The following is a 13,619-nucleotide window of genomic DNA, read 5'->3' on the forward strand; positions in this document are numbered from 1 at the left end:
GAAAAAAATTAACAAGGTAGTTAGTCTCAGTTTAGCTCACTACACATGTAACTGGCTAGTGCAAATTGCAGCCGCTCATTACTGGCAAGAGCAGATTGCCGCTCTGCCTCAACAACGCAAAAGCTTCCCGATCTACCGTAATATGCGTTCTGGAAGAAAGCGTGGATGACATTCAATGTTTTCACTGAGTGGTGCGGGGCATGGGATGTAGAAGTTGGAGATACTACGCACTGCCGGGCATGTCTTCTTGTAGACAAGAGCTTACCATGAACAGCCTTTTAACTTGTTTCAATGAGCCACCTGAACGAATCTGACCCAAACCACCACTTGGACGGATCTTTAAATTACCTTTTAAATTTACAAGGGTTGATCTAAAGATAAGGTTCCCGAAGAGCACCAGCCACACGGGAAGGTGCGAAGCAAAATCTGGCAACACTGCTGCGCACGGCTGTTCCCCAACTTTCAATTCCCCCCTGCTGCGCTTTGCTGCACCGCTCATTTCTGGTTCAGCAGCCATCTGATATGCAAGTTCCCACTGTTGATCCTGCCAAGTGCGAGATACGTTCCATAATTCGTTTTTTGCATGCCAAAGGGACTCCACCCATGGATATTCGTCGTCAGTTAACAGAGGTGTATGGCGACAAATGCATGTCCGTTCAACACGCCCGAAAGTGGTGCAGGGAGTTTAGTGCCGGTCAGAAGGAAGTCCACGATAAGGAACGGAGTGGAATACCATCAGTTTCGGAGGCGGTTATTGAGATGGTTCAATGTGAAGTGCTTCAACACAGGCGGATCACCGTCCTTGAACTTGTTGCTCAGATTCCTGGGTGTTCTTACGGTACAGTGGAAAGAGCTTTGACTGAAAAAATTGGGGTATTGCAAGTGTTGTGCTCGATGGGTACCGCAGCTTTTGACATCAGACCACAAGGAGAAACGCCTTGACTGTGCTCACCAGTTTCTTCAAAAGTGTCAAGAAGATAAGGAAGGATTGTTGGACTCCATTGTTACGGGAGACGAAACGTGGGTGTTCCATTTCACTCCCGAAACGAAACAAAAATCCGAACAGTGGCATCACCCAGAGTCCCGAGTCGCAAAGAAGTTCAAACTCCTTCTGCTGGCAAAGTCATGGCCAGTGTTTTTTGTGATCGTAAGGGGATACTGGTGATCAATTTCTTGGAACGTGGGACAAAAATAAACTTGGACAGTTATTGTGAAACACTAAGAAAACTCAGGCGAGCTATCTGGAACTGCTGGCGAGGACAACTGGCAGCCATTGTAATGCTGCTTCACGACAACGCCCGGCCTCATGTCTCCCGTTAAACCCAGGAACATTTGACAAACTTTGGGTGCACTGTCATGCCCCGCCCACCCTACAGTCTAGACCTCGCACCTAGTGATTATCACTTGTTCCCCAAGTTAAAGGAACATTTGAGTGGCCAACACTTCCGGAGCAACGATGAAGTCAAAGAAAAGGTGAAACGCTTCCTCAGCAGCTTGGCGGTGGAGTTCTATGACATTGGGAGACAGAAATTGGAGCACCATCTCCAAGAATGCGTAGAAAAAATGACGATTATGCAGAAAAATAGAGCAAAGTCTCATCTTTCCAATGATGTAATGGGAACCTTACCGTATTTACTTGCATAATGATCGCACTTTTTTTGTCAGAAAAATTGAAGCAAATTCAGGGGTGCGATCATTACGCGGGTTAAATTTCCCGGGAAAAAAAAATTTTTTTTTCGTCCGCGTTTGCTGCGGGATGCGAGATTGCGGGTGCGGGACACCAAAACAAAAATGGCGGCTAGCGGAGCGAGCCGAACGCGATTTTTTTTTTCTTCTCGTGAGTACATTGCGTGCATTGAAACAGTTTCTTCCGTATTAGTGATGAATATTATCGTTAATATCGGCAAGTTTGCGGCAATAACGTAGCCATGTCCACTTTGAGGGGACAGAAATAGGTGGGCGCGCTTAGCTGCCAGTGACAAACACATGACGGGCATGCTGCGGAAACTGCGGCATCTGTCTTCACTACTTTCCGCTAAGGGTGGGCGAATATCTTAGCTGTGTTACAAGCGTCGGCGTATGAATCGGGTACACTTTTAACGTATCAGAGTAAACGTGGCTACTATCATTGCCGCGCCCGATTTGTTGCGTGCTCACGAGTGCAAAAGCAGATGAAAATAATCGAAATGCGCCTTTATTGTTTTTGTTGACATCAGCCATTATAAAGCCAACCCATAATAAAGGCAAGTTTGGTTGTACCTCATTTTGTCATGGAAGTGCGGAAAGTGATGAAAGTAATGAAATGAGGCATTTACTTAAGAATGTTTAGTGCGTGCAGGCCGCTTGGCTTGTCTTGAAGAGTCGTTCGCGTAGCATTCGACAGGTGGTAAGCGCGATCATTATTCGCTAGACTTAGCACACGACATATCGCTGCGGCAAGTTCGGGGTGCGATCAATACGCGGGAAATAAAAAAAATCGAATTTTGACGACAAATTTTAGGGGTGCGATCATTACGCGAGTGCGATCATTATGCGAGTAAATACGGTATTTCTGGATCAACCCTCGTAATAAAACCACTGCACACCACATCTGCACTTCAAGGGAAAAAAAACAAAACATTATGGCAGCAGCCCACAAGACACATCGCTGTGCGATTTGCCACTTGCAGGTCCATGCTGAAAGCATTTCATTCAGGTTCGCGTGGTTGGAACGCTCGTACTCGGACAGTGGGAATGGACTCGGATGTTCCGCAAGCTGAAGGCCACTTTCGAAACTAACAGCGCGTGTGCAGTGTGTCGGCAGTCATTGATGCAGGCTCCGGAGGAGAAGGGCCAAGAACGAAAAGACATACCAGCCGTGAGGTGTCGGAGTGGTGCGTGGCATGCAAGATATACGCAGACTTTTTAGGGGGGTCGAGTAGCGAGAACGACTGGTTCCAACAGGAAGTCGATCCCGAAACCTGACAACAGCCCACCTGGCTCCTTGCCCATGTATGACAATGAACCGTTTAAACAGTGTATTGTTGGCACTGTAACAGACACGTGGCTGGGCGCAGGCATGTGATTAGCAGAACAAGTGCGCTGATAGCAGCACAGTGCGTCCATTTTTACCTTGGCTTTAGTAAAACCACACAACAAGCACCTTGACGCATGCGAGGCACACATTGGTTACGCATCCAGGTGGCACAGGCTTTTAAGGGTTTGCGTTGCAATCAGTATGTCAGTGACTATTTTGCAGCGTGAGCGACTTTCAATGTTTGAGAGCAAAAACTAAGTCAACTTTTGAGCATTTGACAGGGCCGTGGGGAAGCAAACTGGTAAGTTTGTGCTTTTCACGATCTCAGGAAACTGTCCAAGACTTGCAGAGATCTCAAATAAGCTTCTGATCGGTATATTCTATACATTAAATTAGCAATATGTCAAACTATTTTGCAATTCCCTTTGAGTTTGATATATACGGGATCGACTTAAGTAGGCAGAGCTACGTCACATATGGTACGTAATGCTGTAGATGTTCAGCATAACTCACAGCTTGCCATAGGCCCACGGGCATGGCAGTGAGAGACCGAGGTTATGTAGGACATCAAAGGGCCGAATGCAAAGAAGCAGGCTGTGCTTTAATGCATGGAGGTAAATGAAGTTCAGCTTAAGTGCCATCTCGAACTGTGCAGACCATCTGCTGGAGCACTGGTATCGCAATTGCAGTAGCAGCGAGCTGAATTCGGGCTCCGGCCAGTTAGTCATGACAGTGTGTCACTTGACTGAAGGTGCAATTCCTGGGTCATCATTACAGGACAGCATGACGGCGGACAATGTGGTGTGCCTTGTCCTTACTTCTATTGGGGAAGACTGAAGGGTGAGCAGAGCAGCCGCTGTGATATCCAGCCTTGCCAAGAGCAAGTACCGCTTACCCGCGAACTTATCTACAAAGATTTGCAGCTGTGATTATGAAGCGTCAAGATGATGGACGGTGATAACGACTACAGTAATGAGATAAAAAAAGTGGGCTTACTCTTCTCGTGGTGCATTGTACTTGCGCTGCCACTCGAACTTGAATTCAGGTTCATCATCTTCCTTCTGGTGCTCTGAAAGACAAAATAGCAGCAGTTTGAAAACTATTTTTGATTTCACCCAAAGGGCGAATCACTGACACCAATAACAATTATTACACTATGCTTGAGCTCCTTGGATGGCGTTCTAGCAATATACAAGGGTGACACGTTCGCGTGATGCAGCATGCAAGGTAATGGCTGCTGTGCGGCAGAAACGGTGCCCTGGCAGCTACCAGCCATGTCAAAACACTGGCATGATAAGGAGCGCTGCCAGCAGCATTGCAAGCATCTCATGCCCCATTGTTATGGTGCATGAGATGAACGTTGCCCTGGCTTCACCACTGATTGAGTGTGTTCACTTGGCCTTATCATTTTTTCAGCCAAATGCACTTTGTGTCACTCGTGTCCCAAGGGTCCTCTTAACATTCCACATGTGGGCTGCACAAGTGTTGCTAATACTGAGACATCACGTGGCATCTACAACGTAAACGTGCCTTGAGTATCGGTATATTCACTATTGAAATAAAAAATGTGCATGTTCTCAGAAGTGTTGGCTAAAGGTTGACGGCACACTATAAAGTGTCTCGATTCTGCCTATAGCTGCAACAGTGACAAATTAATGACACACACATTTTGTCAATATGTGCAATAGATATTGAAGTATGCTTCTGACATGCCATAGTTATTCATTCTCAAAGCTGTCTGCATAAAAATAGTGCTCAAAACAAACAATTGTAAGGAAATAAACATCAATTAATGAATAACTGGTGCTGTTTCTTGAATCAATGGAGGTTAAATCTGATATTATTTCTGGAAAACAAACTAGAATAATGAAAAGGATTCGAGCTGCAAACTAAAGCGTGTTTTCATAATCATCCCAATAGGTGTAATATGGAAGGAGGAGCTCCAGATATCGAAGTTGCACTGTTCAATTTCTCCAAGTTGAAGAGCTCGAATGTATACTAAGGCCTAAGAGAACACAGTCAAACTTTTTTATAATAACAAAACAGGATATAATCAAGCAAGTGAAATTCCCCTTTAAATCTTCAAAGGGTTCATACTGCAGTACATACAATAATGGATACAACTAAGTAATGGGTATAATGAAGTAATTCTGGCTCCCGCTTCAACTACGCTATAACAAGGTTTTACCTCGTACTCATCCTCAAATTGCCAAACTTGTGCAATAAAAAAGCAACCATCGGGCACTAATGAAGCACTTCTATTTACTCAATTCTATTTATTTCCTATAATCCGACATTCACAGCTGGCTGAACTCCATGATAACATGAGTGGGCCGCCACACAGACCACTGACGAAGTGCGAAAAAGAATAGCTTGGGAATGTAACTTTTACATCATCCTGCCCTTTTCACCTTTTAGATAAAAGTTGGTTTTACTAGAATGACACCGTTTTCTGTAACTGCGTTGTTTAGTTCACTACATCGATACTAATTTGGACCTGCAGAAACTCAATCAAGTGTTAGAAAAAAAATCAGTAAATGCACCACTCCAAAGTCTGTTAGATTGTGAAGTTATCCTTGCTGACCAGTGATGACAAAAGTAAAGCCACTACAAATGTAAGGCCTACCTCTTTTGACACCTGGTGGGGCTTCATACATAAAATTCAGAGACAGTTTTTCCTTGCTTTCCTTACTGACCAGAGACCTGAAAAGACGCATAAGAAATTTCATCAACAAAATGTGAAATATATTGAGAGGGTGAAACATACTTTTAGACTTTACACACAATCTATGCAATGCATGATCGTAATATGAAATGTCCTCACAGCCAATACTTCCAGCTTAGACCCAAGAGCTGCAAATTTTACTAAGTGCGTGATAACCATACTTCATCCCTCAATTCGTTGCTCTGAAGACATGAAAAATTTTTACATGTCTTTGCAGCCTGAAATTAGCAGTTTGTGGATTGTATTCACACAACACAGAACACTTCCTTCAGGTTCAGTGACTAAGCCAAGTAGCTATTCTGCTGCTATGCATGAGGTCACAGTTTAATTCTTGGCCACGGTGGTGTCGCAGTGAAGGCCAAATGCTCAATGGTTGTGTACTGAGCTTTATGGGTATGTTTCAGAACTTACCCTGGCTGAATAAGATTTGGAGCCACTTAATGTTTCTAATAGTATATGTGGTTGGGAGATGCACACACATTAAGTGTTCACATTGTTACCTGCCAAAGTGCAGTAATTTAGTAAAACTATCAAGTTTCTCTTCTAAAGGAACAGTGTGGTATCACGTGCATGGTGACTCGAGGTCTGGAAGCTCTAAAGTCATGCAAAATAGAAGCAGCAACCTACTATTTCACCAAATCTCAGCAAATCTTAACAATGTTACCTGTTGTTATAAAGGTCTTGCTCTTTCTCATACTGCAATTTCAGCTCTTCCTGCTTTCTTTTTTCGTTCTCAGTCCTCTGCTCTGCCATCCATGCCTACAACGATGCAAAAACCAAGCACGCATCACAAAATTAACAGGTTGCCGACAGACACTCGCAGATAGAAGGACTGCACATAAAAAACGGTAATGTTCTGTATGGTGTTGTACAAGTCGCGGACCGCTTTTTCTCGTTGCGACGATAGATTGTATTTTATACAGGTACTACTCCAGGAGGGCACATGTAAACGGCAAACGGAGGCCTCAGGAGAGCACCTGAGATTATAATAAAGGAGGCGGCGCAGGATCTCCAGGGCACCCAAGGGGTAGCGGGGGGATCAAAGGTGGAAGCCGGGCGGGGTGTATAAAATCGGCTGTCGGATGCGAATACCCCCTGGCACGCTTCAGCCTCCGCGGCCCCAACCCACGGACCAGTCCGGGTTCTAGCTTTGATGTCTCCGTTGCCGCTTTGGTGTGCTGGGGGCGCCGCCAATAATGCGAAATAATGACACGTTGTTACAACTAGCAAACAACACGACTGAATAAATATAATTACGTCCAGCCGCCAACTTGTGAAGCTAAGTTCAGCACTATCGCGCCCCACGACTTCTGCAACACCAGTCAGAACTTTGCCCATAAGAACAGCCGCACAAAATTTATGAACAACTAGCTCTGAAAATCCGTTGTTGCTCCCCTTTGCTTGACATGCATTGTTAGACAACAATGACACACAATAAATGGCTCCGGCGTACAAGTTACAAGCACTCAAAACGTAAAGCGCTAATGGCCGAGACATACCATTGAGTAGATTAATATTTCGCCGATCACCGTGCACGCACTGAACTCGAAATCAGGCAATTCGTTTACGTGGTTAAGCAACAAAGGTAATGAGAAAGCCACTCCGCACGACAAGATCTTGTCACATAAAACACAGAATGATCTCTCTCCGCCGTAGAGGGCTCGCTCTGCCGTTGCTAAGATGGGCAAATAGGCCAGCCGACGGTAAACAGAACACCGAAAAATGATGACGAGAAGCAAAACGAAAGAAATGGGAATCTTCCGGCGGATTTCACCTACAAATTCGCGTAACTAAGCAGTGAACAGAAGCGGCGTAAGGCACCAAGGCTGCACAACAGCTATCTGCACCACTGCGCCATCACCGCAAACAGCAGCGTTCTCACCCTTTTGATGTTGTCCCGTGACGCAGGGTGAAACGGTTTTTTGCACATGTAATTGTTGTACCCTTTCCCCATGGTGATGGCTTTAAAGTGTCAAGTAGAACGCAATATACACCAGTGAACTAACCACGCATATCCGACGCCATTAACGTAACTCACTTTACAATGTGGACAAATGAAAGCAAAGCACATTTTCGCTTGCTTTGTAATGATGATGGCATCGTGGTGCCGGCTCCGCAGCAGAGTAGTCGCGAGCGTCCTCTAGCATCGGTTGGTGCAACATTCACATAAAACTTGGCAAACATTTTGTTAAACATTTGGTAAACATTTGGCTGTAGCATTACGCTTCGTGCTAGTCTTCTCCGTTAGCATCTTTGCTTTTCGGTATAACTATAGTCAGGGTATTGAAACTGAACCTAAAGGCCAACTGCAACGAAATTATGGACCACGTAAACAGCCCAATTTACCATAATTTAGACATACAGTAGCTACTGTGGAAATTTCACGCTTGAAATACGAGTGAGCGCTTCACAATACGCTCGCAAAAATATATTTTTTTTATGTATCGAAACTAACAAAAAAAAAACACTGCATTATTAGTTGCCGGAAGTGACGTTCTTTGGAAGCTCTAGAGAACAGCGTCCGGGTCGTCTGCTTCCCTTGCTTGCGCCGTTACGTCCATATTTCGCTTTTACACGCGCGATTCTAGCTCTCGCGTGCACCGCGGTACCCCAGCTCATCAATTCAAGGCATACGAGTGTGCCACTTTCGCTATTTCCGCGCAAAAGTTCGCCGAGCGCGTACGGTATGCTCTTCGCCCCGGCTGACGTGGCTTTGGACTTGTTCGAGCGCTCGCCGCATCGTCGGGTCCATCGCCGACGTCTCCACGGTTCTTCCACGATTCTCAGCCTGCTAGAATGCAGCGGTCTATAGGCGGACACCGACTCAGGTCTCGCATGTCTGCCAGCCACAACGTTAATATACTTTGCGAGCTGCTTCGTGCGCTGTGCCAACGTCGTTGCGCGCCCGCGATGTTCTATTAATACGAAGTATTTAACTACGAGTCCAGCCGGTTACCTCCATCTGGTAGTCTACGTTCAACAGCCGAGGCTCGGCAGCCTCGGTGCGCTCTGCCCCTGCTCGAAGAAGAGCGCATTAGGGTGGCCAAGCTAAAGGCGCGGATATAATCGGGCTCGCTGCATCGACGAAAAAAGAAATTCAAGAGGGAGAATTAACATTTTTATTTGGTAGATGCAGCTTTGGAGAGGCGTCCTCATTCCAGAATGCCTCGAGCTCGGGCCGCGTCCTAGAACCACGCAATCAGCCGTTGCTGATCTTCGAGGTCGCAGCTGGCAAGGGTCTCTCCCAAAGCTCATTGGTGTGGTAAGGGTTCGGAGGATTTAATGATGCCGCTCTGCAACCCCCTACTATGTGCCTGAGGGACACGGGCTCTGCGCAAAAGCGGCATTGCGGAGAGAATGATGTAGGGGCTATGAAGTGATTTCTGGTTGTGTGGGGGAACGTATTAACCTGTAGAGCTCGGATCAGGAATCGTTCCTGCTCTCTAGGTAGTGATCGACTTGTGTGGGGGTGCATATATGTTCTGCGGGTTAGCTTGTAGTGTTGTGTGATGTCATGGTACGAGACTAACGGGTGCGTGCGCTCGGGTTCCGATTCCTCGGCGTCGGCTCGGTGGGTCAAATCTCGAGCCACGTGGTTGGCGACCTCGTTGCCAGGAATGCCGTGATGAGCTGGCGCCCAGATGATCATGACTGATCTCGTTGGCGGCTTTTGATTGATGATCTGGAGCGTAGTGGTATGAATCCTGCCGCTAGCAAAGTTGCGGCACGCCTGTTGGGAGTCGGTCACTATATACTTCAACCTCTGTTTCGGAGAGGGCTATGGCCGCTTCCTCGGCTTGAAGGGGATTGTTTCGAGTGAGCGAAATGCTGCTCCGATGTTCTGTGTTGACGACTACGGTAACTGTTGTGGCTGCGCATCTGGGGAAAGACCCCGCATCCGCGTGTAGGCTGTAGAGGGTTAAGTCCCGTATTGCTTGCGTAGGGCCAGGGCCCGGGCCTCCCTTCACTGTGCGTGGTGCACTGGGTGCATGTTGCGAGGTAGCTAGAGGGTGTACGGTGATGTTGCTCCGGATGGCATGGGGTAAGCTCAGAGTCTGAGGCGGCGGATTGCTGAGAGGGGCAGAGAGCCCCAGGCGTAAGGGATAGGCCTCCCCTCTTCCGTAACCGCCAGCCTTGTTCGCTGACTGGATAAATGTGCCTCGATCAGCTCCTCCGCCGTGTTGTGCCCTCCTAGTCGTAGTAGGCGTTCTGTGGACGTACTGACGGGCAGGCTCATCGCCTGCTTGTGCGCCTTTCTGATCATTGTGTTGATATTCTTGAATTCCGTCGCATTGAGTAGTGCGTATGGAATAGCGTAAATTATTCGAGACTCGACGAAGGCTTGGACAAGCCGAAGCGTGTCCGCCTCCTCCATGCCTCTTGCCTTGGTTGTTATTCGCCGGATCATGTGGGTAACTTGGGCTGTTGTATTCTTAACCTTGTGAATTAATTTGGTACGATCCGACTGGAAAACCATTCCCAATATCTTTACGCTCTGAGACGGAACAATGGTGTGTCCCACCATTTGTATGTTGATAGTGGGCGAGTCGGATGAGTGCTTCTTTCGCGGTAAGACCAGGAGTAGCTCCGACTTTTTTTTTGGGGGGGGGGGGGGGGCGCAGCTGAGGCCGCATGACTTAGCATAGTTGCTCACCACGTCTGCCGCTTCCTGCAAGCGGCTATCCATTGCCCCGATGGACCCTGCGGACGACCAGATGGTAATGTCGTCGGCATATAGGCCATGCCGGAACACCGGAATGTTATCGAGGAGGGGCGGAAGGCCTATTAAGGTGATATTGAAAAGGAGAGGGGATAACACTGCGCCCTGTGGTGTGCCGCGCCTGCCCAGTAGGAAGGAGTTTGTGGCTTTTGGTCCCCGACCTTTAGGATGGCTGTTCTATGTGAGAGGAAATCTCTGATATAGAAATACGTCCTGGCCCCACAGCTCAGCGTGTTTAGCCTCTGTAAGATTGCTGTATGCTTGACGTTATCGAACGCCCATACATTTTCTTTTTCTTGCTTTTACTGCTCAACCGCGTGCGGTCTTCGTACGCAATCAGTTTATTATTAAATAAAAATGATTGCGAACGAACTTTACAAGCCTCCATCAAATCTGTGCGACGTGCAATTTCATAAAGTAGACGCAGGACGGCTTGTGAAATAAGGAAATGAGGAAAAAGGCCGACGTCCGCGTGCCTTTGTAAAGTAATATAGGGGGTTTCTAAATAATACAGTGTACCCGAGGTATTTATTCCCAAGCTTGTTGTGCGCTTCTTCGTTGCACACTATCCCGAGGCAGTTTTTTTTTTTCCGTTTAGCAATAATGCGCACTTCTTTTGACATAAGAAAAACGGTGTTATACTTAAAGACTAAAATTTGCGCTTTTTAAGGCTGTGTGTTTAGCCGTGGAATAATATACAGCGTCTATTAAACTGCTACATTACTCAAGAAACAAATTATACTTGCACGTGATGACACTTTAGCCAACAGAAATGGCGTTTGAGCTTTGAAATTTCGGTGAGAAATGCTGCTCATTCGATCAAAATTTACGATCTCCTTACTGAGTTTTTTTCATTAATTCTTGTTTGCGACGAATCGTTTTCGCGGCATATGATGTTTAGTTTGTGTAGGGGAAGCTTATTGTCTTTTGTTGAATTTTCAGGATCATTTTTCGGACGACCAGTTTGAGCTATGACTGCATCGCAAGAGCTCATTGTGGACCACATTACTGGGGTAATGGCGTGTTCCTCGTTTACCTACTTAACTATAATTTCAGCATCTGCAAGCTCAGCACTAAGGTCTTCAAAACAACACTTGCATTATGAGAAAATAATCGGACGGTACAAGTAAGTGTAAACATTTAAGGCAATGTTAGTGTATAAATGACGCTCTGGCCCTTACACGTGAGCCCCATTCGTAATCTGGCTAACCAAAATAGGAAGTCCCTTTTATTCTGAAGGTAAGCGAAATAAATAAATAAATAAATAAATAAATAAATAAATAAATAAATAATGTAACCCCTCAGTGCAAGCGCCCGTGAACACACCGAATTCTCCAAGGTTTTCAACCAGAGCGCACAGTCAGTGCCAACGTAATAAATTTGAATGTTTATTGTCATGCCGGAATAAGCGATGCGTCTTCAGTCACCGCCTCCGTTCGCCTGACTTGCATCTTAATAGTTATTTTTGCGACGCAACATATATGCATGGTAGGAACTTGGGTGCAAGCCAAGGGGTGGACTGTGACGCGCCCGAGGGGCGCGATGACTGAAGGTCAGCCAGCGTGGCAGGAAATTAAGGACGTAGGAATAGAAAAATGAAGAAAAGGAAAGTACTAATCGGATACCAAATTAATTATCCAAATATTCGACCTCTTTCTGTGGGAGAAAGACTGCAGCTTGCTCACACACGGAGGTTCACTCACGGCTATAACACAAAACGGGGGTTCGAAGGCATACATGTATACATAGAAGTCGATTCAGAGTCTCAAATTCAGACCACTTTAGCACAGGAGTGCGATGGTACGATGGTATAGCATTTGGAACATCCCGCCAATGTCGACGACCCGGCCGAGGTTCCATGAGCGCTCTTGGCTCTGTTACGATAAGGGAAACGAGGTAATATTCATGTGTAAGCGGCCTGGGCAGAACACGGTGCTCACCGCTATACCACTGCAAGCGGTCGCTTAATCTTTCGGTCTGCATAGTATATCGGTCTCGTGGCTTTCCACGCTGTCGATAGGCGAGCCCATGCATCAAGAATTCGTTTTTTTTTTCATCTTCGAGGCTTACGGTCATGTGAGCGCGAGGGAAGTGCTGCTGAATGCAAGGTGCTTACAGTAACTTCTTCGCTGCCACAGGCGTTGATGTCGATACTGTCCAGTATGCGCACGTATATATGTTCGTGTTCTTAAAACATGTGTTGTAACGGTATATGCATGGTCGTGTACGCAGCCTTTGGGCAAGAAGTACAATGATCGCGCTACTTTTGAGGCGCCAATCATCATCAAGGGGTGTCTACTGGAGAAGGAGAACATGTAAGAAATCGATCGCTTGTGAACTATGCGTCCTTCAATGTGGCCGCGACAGCAGATAACGTGCAAGAAGTCAATGTGCTAGCGTTGCTTGTAAGTGTTCGTCAAACATCTACCCGAGACCACCGGCGGCGACTTGCAATAAAGCACCTCCGTGGTCAGAAAACTTGCAGTGGCAATTCCCGCCCCTTAATATACCTCACGGCGATGCCGTAACATCGGCGGGCGCTTTGGTATATACCCACCGTGTTGATCCTACACTTAGAAGTCCATGGTGACGGCGGCGCAGCGCCCGGTCCCTTTGTTGGTAACTCGCATTTTTCTACTCATATGCGTCCATATGCGCTGCGGCAGAGAAAGGATGGTAGTTAGGGCCGATTTACGCTCGAGCCGCCCATCGCCGCAAGCCGCACCGCACGCTTGCGGTCGCGCGAAAAATTGCACGTATCCAGCACTTGTGCACAAATTACCATTTACACTGTGTGCACAGTGTATACTTTACACATTGAAAGCCGAAGTTTGTGCACAAGTGTTTGATACGTGCGATCTTTCGCGCGACCGCACGCGTGAGGTGAGGCTTGCGGCGATGGGCGGCTCGAGCGTAAATCGGCCCTTAAGGGAGGCACGACGCAGCTAGCGCAGCATTCTTGAGCGGTCTCGAAAGCAGCAAGTGTAGCGTCGATCCGATCGAGCACCCCGTCTTCCTCAGAGGCGCCACGCAGTCGGTCTCCCGTGCACGCACCGGTGGTACACCGCCGGGCCCCGGAGTGGCGGCAGGAGGGCCCGCCACAGTTCCGAGCCGTGTTCTGGCGGTGATGTTTGCTCGCATCTTTGTTTATACCCAAC

The 13,619-nt window shown here is 47.1% G+C and overlaps 1 protein-coding gene across 3 annotated transcripts in view; it reads right to left on the minus strand.

Annotated features, from left to right (window-relative positions):
- LOC135896835 (corepressor interacting with RBPJ 1) overlaps positions 1 to 7,811 on the minus strand; it is a 49,473-nt gene extending 41,662 nt beyond the window's left edge. The window contains exons 1-4 of one of the 3 annotated variants that reach the window (XM_065425319.1): positions 7,624 to 7,811; positions 6,406 to 6,500; positions 5,643 to 5,719; positions 4,013 to 4,085 (exon numbers count right to left, since the gene is read on the minus strand). In XM_065425319.1, the coding sequence (XP_065281391.1) occupies positions 4,013 to 4,085; positions 5,643 to 5,719; positions 6,406 to 6,500; positions 7,624 to 7,695 (317 nt within the window). In that variant the 5' untranslated portion in view covers positions 7,696 to 7,811. The other 2 variants (XM_065425329.2, XM_065425336.1) reach the window with 2 other exon arrangements.
- Positions 7,812 to 13,619: the final 5,808 nt, after the last annotated feature.

Source organism: Dermacentor albipictus, chromosome 1, assembly GCF_038994185.2.
Source record: "Dermacentor albipictus isolate Rhodes 1998 colony chromosome 1, USDA_Dalb.pri_finalv2, whole genome shotgun sequence".
Taxonomy (NCBI): domain Eukaryota; kingdom Metazoa; phylum Arthropoda; class Arachnida; order Ixodida; family Ixodidae; genus Dermacentor; species Dermacentor albipictus.